General features: G+C 43.8%; 1 protein-coding gene across 1 annotated transcript; it reads left to right on the plus strand.

Moving 5' to 3' along the window:
- The first annotated feature begins 1,848 nt into the window (after positions 1 to 1,848).
- MED7 (mediator complex subunit 7) lies at positions 1,849 to 5,917 on the plus strand. The gene is made up of 2 exons (XM_030825936.1): positions 1,849 to 2,089; positions 4,910 to 5,917. The coding sequence occupies exon 2, from the start codon at positions 4,927 to 4,929 to the stop codon at positions 5,626 to 5,628; it is 702 nt and encodes a 233-aa protein (XP_030681796.1). The 5' UTR covers positions 1,849 to 2,089; positions 4,910 to 4,926; the 3' UTR covers positions 5,629 to 5,917.
- Positions 5,918 to 6,852: the final 935 nt, after the last annotated feature.

Consider the following 6,852-nt stretch of genomic DNA (forward strand, 5'->3'; position numbering starts at 1 on the left):
ATGATTTCAGATGATGAGAGGTTCTATGAAAAAAAGATAATACATAGTAAGGGTTTCAGGGGCATCTTCCAAGAGAAAGACTGGGGATGCGCTATTTTGTATAGAGTAGTGTAACCCCAGAAAAACTCTTTGAAGTCACATTTGACCAGAAACCTGAATGAATTGAGGAAATGAGGCCAGGCACGGTGGCTCACGCCTATAATCCCAGCACTTTGGGAGGCCAAGGCGGGCGGATCACGAGATCAGGAGATTGAGACCATCCTGGCTAATACAGTGAAACCCCATCTCTACTAAAAATACAAAAACATTAGCTGGGCGTGGTGGCGGGCGCCTGTAGTCCCAGCTGCTGGGGAGGCTGAGGCAGGAGAATGCCGTGAACCTGGGAGGTGGAGCTTGCAGTGAGCCGAGATCGGGCCACTGCACTCCAGCCTGGGTGACAGAGCAAGACTCCGTCTCAAAAAAAAAAAAAAAAGAAAAAAGAAATAAGGAAATGAGACGCGTGAATATCTATGCAAAGAGTTCCAGGCAAATGCATTGGCCCCGAGGCCGGGATGTACTTGGCAATTTTGTAGGGCCTGTGATATAGGCCAGGGGGAGGATGTCAGATTTTATTCTAAAAGTAATAGAAAGCCTTGGAGGATTTTGAACAGAGGAGTGATAAGACCGGACTTATATTTTAAGAAGGTGTGGTAAATAGACTAAGGGAGGACAAAAATCAAGAAGTCCAGGTGAGAGATAATGGTGGCACGGCATAGGACCATAGCAGTGGGGACGGTGGTCAGTCATATTTGGAACTTTATTTACTTATTTTTAAATAGAGCTAATGCAAAAGGCTGGTATGATAGTTTCGGTGGGGTATGGGAGAAAGGAGAAAAAGGTGATTCCTTAGATTGAACATTTGCAATTGAGTAAAGTGCAACTGGGGAAAGATGTCTGTCACCACTGGATATGAGGGTCTCAAGTGCAGAGGAAACGGTATTCCAAGGCCTGCATGTAATCATCTGGATGACATCTGACTGAGAAGTGGTTAGAGAACTGAGTCCTGGGGCAATCCAATAATCAAATGTGCCAAATGCTGCTGACAGACGGAGTAAAATGAGGACTGGGAACGACCACTGGAAGTCACTGGTGCAGGACATATTGGGGTCAGCGGTGAGGAGAAAAGCTGGATTGGGGTATGCTCAACGTAGGTGGATTTCTTCAGCAAATAAATTGATACGTACGGGGGAATTAAAATGGGGGAGTCCGGGCGTGGTGGTTCACTCCTACAATCCCAGAACTTTGGGTGGCAGAGGCGGGAGCTCCAGATGAGCCTCGCCAACATGGTGAAACCCTGTCTCTACTAAAAATACAAAAAAAGAAAAAAAAAAAATAGCTGTAACCCCAAGCTACTCGGGAGGCTGAGGCACGAGAATCGCTTGAATCCCAGAGACTGAGGTGGCAGCGAGCCGAAATCGCGCCACTGCACTCCAGCCTGGGCGAAAGAGAGAGACTCCGTCTCAAGGAAAAAAACAACAAAAAAACCCTGCATGTTTATATTTTCGAATTTGTATGTAAGACGTCTTAATTGTATGCGTTAAATTAAAAAAGAAACGACAAAAGGATGGAACTACCAGCAGCGACTAAGTCAGTAAAAGAGTGGTAACGGGGAAGGGGTGGAATATATGCAGGCGCAAGAGCAAGCGTTTCTTTTGGAGGTTATTTTCGTGTCATAAATTTCAAAATTCCTGGAAGTCTTACAAGAGCATGTTACACATTAAAACATAAGATTGTTTCTGGTCAATAAGGGGTCTATAAAAAATAAAGCAATAAGGTGTCTTGTTTAATTTTATGCCTTAATTTAAAAAGACATGAAGGAACAGAACCCGCAGCTACGATTTTTAAAAGTCAGTAACGCGGGGTATGGGAGGAGTCAAATATAAGCAAGCGCAACAGCGAGGGATCGGTCTGAGGCGGATCTAGAATTTCGTTAAAGGACAGCTCCTACAGCCAATCAAGGACAGAATCGGTGGCTCCTTCCGGGAGGAGACCGGAAGTTAGTTTCGGCTGCAGAGGGGAAGGCGGCTACCAGTGTAAAGCCAGAGCTGAGGTGAGTGGGCGGCAACGGCTTGGGTCTGCCGCCTGTGTGCGTTTTTTTCTTCCGGACCCTGCAGCTTCCTCTGTGCTGGGCTGGGAACTGGGGAGGCATGGCTGAGTTCGGCCTCCGAAGGCGCTCTCTTGTCTTTCGCGAGCGCGGAGGCCTCGGAGTGGACAGCTAGGAGGAGGGGGCTCTAAGCGCGGCCGTCTCGGGGCTTCCTCCGTGTTGGGACGCCGAGTCGGAGTGGAGGTTGGAAGACCTGGCGTCTAGTCCCCGCGCCGCTGTTTTTCTAAGCTGTGTGGCCTTTGGCGAGTCATTTGCCCTCTCTGGCTCTTTGTAACATGAGAATAGCCCTCCCTACCCTTCCTTCTTCTGGGAGCAGTTGTGAAACAGCTGAGATATGAGGGTAGGCGAGGGCGGTAGATCCCAAGCCTAATCGTCAGGTCCATCTGGAGAGGTTTTTAAAGCGACATTCCAGGGCCCATAGACAGAATGAATCAAATCTCTGGGGCTGGGACCCTGGAATATCTTATCGTCTTCTGGTGAAGCTCCTTCTCCCGCAGTAGAACAAACACTAGATGTTGGATCTTGAGTCTAAGAACCAGCTATGATGCTTGGCTCTGGTTTTATTAAAATAAGACCTCCATCGCCTTTGAAAAGTTCCGTCTAGAGAGACAGTAGAGAAAGAAATATAATTTTTGTGATATGCAAGTTCTTATTGCACAGTTAGATGCTTCACGGCTTAGGAATATAAGAGAGCTTGCCCTTTGGAGCTAAAGGGACCTGGGATAAGAATTCCTATTGTACCATTTATTAACCTTTTGTTCTGGGGCAACACTTCCCCTCATTGAGTCTTGGGATCTTCACCTCTAAAATGAAATTGATGATAGAACTTAATTCGTGGTACCGTGTGGTGGCTCACGCCTGTAATCACAGCACTTTGGGAGGCCGAGGCAGGCGGATCACGAGGTCAGGAGATTGAGACCATCCTGGCTAACACGGTGAAATCTGGTCTCTACTAAAAATAGAAAACATTAGCTGGGCGTTGTGGCGGGCGCCTGTAGTCCCAGCTACTCAGGAGGCTGAGGCAGGAGAATGGCGTGAACCCGGGAGTCCGAACTTGTAGTGAGCCGAGATCGTGCCACTGCACTCCAACCTGGGTGACAGACGAGACACTGTCTCAGGAAAAAAAAAAAAAAAAATGCATTTTGAAGTACCAGGTCACTGTTAATTCCTTGATTTTGGTAATTGTGCTGTGGGTAGAAGAAAACATTCTTGTCATGAGAAAACACACTGAAGTATTCAGGGGTAAAGGAATGAGAAACCAATAAAGCAAATGAAGGAAAATGTTAACATTTGGAGAATCCGAGTGAAGAATATGAAGTGTTCTTTGTATATTCATGCACTTTTTCTGTAATCTGAATTTATGTTAAAAGTTTTAAAATGTTGGCTGGGCGTGATGGTTCACACCTGTAATCCCAGCACTTTGGGAGGCCAAGGCAGGAGGACTGCTTGAGCTCAGGAGTTCGAAACAAGCCTGAGTAACATGGCAAAACTCTGTCTCTACAAAATATACAAAAATTAGCAGGGCGTGGTGACATATGCCTGTAGTCCCAGCTGCTTGGGAGGTTGAGGTGGGAGGATTGCTTGAGCCTAGGAGGTCGAGGCTGCATCATCCTATGCACCACTGTGGCATAGTGGAAACTCAGGGCCGCGCCACAGCTGCCCTCAGTACCTCATGAATTCTAAGTATAATATTGCTTCTAGTAGAATAGTTGCCCCACCTGATGTTAGAGGGTGTTGTATCTTGAAACTCTGATAACACCAATCTAAAGGAGCACTTAATAATCTTCTCATTGGATGGTATACCTAGGCTTAAGGTAGAGTAAGTAGAGGTTATTATGGCCATAGAAGATACTGGGTTTCAACCGGGGGTTTGACATTTCTGTGATAGTTGTAGAGAAGTTAATGTGTCCATACAGCCCAGGCGTGGTGGCTCATGCCTGTAATCCCACCACTTTGGGAGGCCAAGGCGGGCAGATCACCTGAGGTGGGGAGTTAAGAGTGCTGCCAACATGGCAAAATCCCGTCTCTACTAAAAATACAAAAATTAGCCAGACATGGTGGCGCACACCTGTAATCCCATCTACTTGGGAGGCTGAGGCAGAACTGCTTGAGCCCAGGAGGCGGAGGTTGCAGTGAGCTGAGATCGCACCACTGCGCTCCAGCCTGGACATCAGAGCAAGACTCCATCTCAAAAAACAAACAAACAAAAGTTAATATGTCCATATAAAATTGCATAGTATACTGTGACAAAAAGGGTATGGAACTGAATCATCGTTTCATTCAGGAACTTTGGATAATATCATGTGTTTAGGATTTAGCAATGTTAATTTTGTCAGAGTGTTTATGAGGATACAAGTAAGTGTTTGCTACTGGAAATAAATCTGTAACATAAAGCAAAAGTGATTGTGATATGAGATTGGGAGACAACCTGTGTAGTTTTGTTATGGAGTAGAGAAATGGGGCATAACTGGTGAGGGGCATGGAGTCCAGAAGATTTTCTTTAGAGATGAGAAGATGCTACAAATTTTTTAATGCTGATGAAATTATTAGAGAATGGAAAATATGTGAATGGTTGAGAATATAATGTCTACTTAGAAAAGATGGCAAACTTTCCCTATCATAAATGTTAGTTTTAGAAACCAAGGAGATCATCTTATCTTGGGCCCCATACTACTGGAAGAAAAGGAAGAAAATATTCCACCTGTAGTTATGAAATGTAACAGGTTTGTTTTATGGCTCTAATAAATCTTTGGTCTGTGTCCATAGGTTATTGTTAGTCCACAATGGGTGAACCACAGCAAGTGAGTGCACTTCCACCACCTCCAATGCAATATATTAAGGAATATACGGATGAAAATATTCAAGAAGGCTTAGCTCCCAAGCCTCCCCCTCCAATAAAAGACAGTTACATGATGTTTGGCAATCAGTTCCAATGTGATGATCTTATCATCCGCCCTTTGGAAAGTCAGGGAATCGAACGGCTTCATCCTATGCAGTTTGATCACAAGAAAGAACTGAGAAAACTTAATATGTCTATCCTTATTAATTTCTTGGACCTTTTAGATATTTTAATAAGGAGCCCTGGGAGTATAAAACGAGAAGAGAAACTAGAAGATCTTAAGCTGCTTTTTGTACACGTGCATCATCTTATAAATGAATACCGACCCCACCAAGCAAGAGAGACCTTGAGAGTCATGATGGAGGTCCAGAAACGTCAACGGCTTGAAACAGCTGAGAGGTTTCAAAAACACCTGGAACGAGTAATTGAAATGATTCAGAATTGCTTGGCTTCTTTGCCTGATGATTTGCCTCATTCAGAAGCAGGAATGAGAGTAAAAACTGAACCAATGGATGCTGATGATAGCAACAATTGTACTGGACAGAATGAACATCAAAGAGAAAATTCAGGTCATAGGAGAGATCAGATTATAGAGAAAGATGCTGCCTTGTGTGTCCTAATTGATGAGATGAATGAAAGACCATGAAAGATGTTTCTCTTTCCTTTTTTCCTTTTGATAATGGCATCCTATATTAGTTCATTTTCTTTTGGACAGTCTTAAGAGAGGTTTCACTAAAAATGTAAACAGCTTTAATCTTGACTCCAACTTTTTCAATTATGAGATGTCATAGGCAGTAATTTTGCTGTATAACAAGCATAGACAAATGAGTACCCTGCACTAAGAATAATCACTTTAAAAAGCAAAGTGTTACCTGCTGTTGTATGGGACATTCCTATGTTTTGGAGTTGCAGTAAAACTTTGATGATAACCTCAATAATAGCAAAGTTTTCGTCTTTGAAAAGGGGATATATCATTTGCTTTAAGAATGATAGATAAATGGGTATCAAGCTCTATAAATGTAAAACTGAAATCTTTAGACTTATTCCATTAAAAATTTTGCTTAAGCTCCAAAAAGTTGCATAACATGATAGAGAGGAGCCCAGTAGAGTTATAAAACAGAAACTTTATTTTTTCCTCATGACTGCTCCTGTAAACCCACTGTCTCAGTCTTTTCTCCCTATCCTGAATGGACTCTTGCAGGGAAGTCCCATAAATTGTTTTTTTTTTCCAGTCACTCAGGTAATAAGTCCTTTGGTCACTTTAAGTTACAGACATTAATTTTAGTAATTAAGATGTCTGTGTCATTAGCTACACATTTTCTTTAAAGCTAAGCTCAGACTTGCTTAAGTCCACAATGGGAAAGGGGTTTGGTGGCAGAGACTGCTAGGTGTCTACCAAAGATTCTTGCTCTTTGAAGATATGTCGTCAAGATGTGGCAACCCAGCCAGGGACATTTCCCTACTCCCAGCATCTCTGTGAGAACATTTGACTAAGTTCTAGGTGGTGAAATGTGGGCATAGGAATCCAGGCTTGCCCCATAAACATTTCTTGCATGATCCTCCGTTCTCTTCTCCCAGCTGCTGTTTGGATGGTCATATCTCGGATAAGTTTGGAAGCCACCGTAGATGGCAGAGATTGTCAGTCTGGTTCTTTGAATGACCGTGAGGACTAAGTCTTCCTTTCAATAACTCCACTCTGCCCCTAGCTAATTAGACTTTATGTGAGCACTTTCTTCTCTTCTTCCCCCGACTGTCCATCTGCTCTTCCACCAAGGTGTTAGTGGAGAGTTGACCTTCTGTCTGAGGATCTGTGCCTGCCATTTTCCTAATGTAGGCCGGTGGTTCTTAAAGTGTGTGGTCCTGGACCAGC

This window comes from Nomascus leucogenys, chromosome 2, assembly GCF_006542625.1.
Source record: "Nomascus leucogenys isolate Asia chromosome 2, Asia_NLE_v1, whole genome shotgun sequence".
Taxonomy (NCBI): domain Eukaryota; kingdom Metazoa; phylum Chordata; class Mammalia; order Primates; family Hylobatidae; genus Nomascus; species Nomascus leucogenys.

Coding starts and splice junctions, on each gene's coding strand:
- MED7 (XM_030825936.1), top strand. CDS start 4,927: ATGGGTGAACCACAGCAAGTGAGTGCACTTCCACCACCTCCAATGCAA.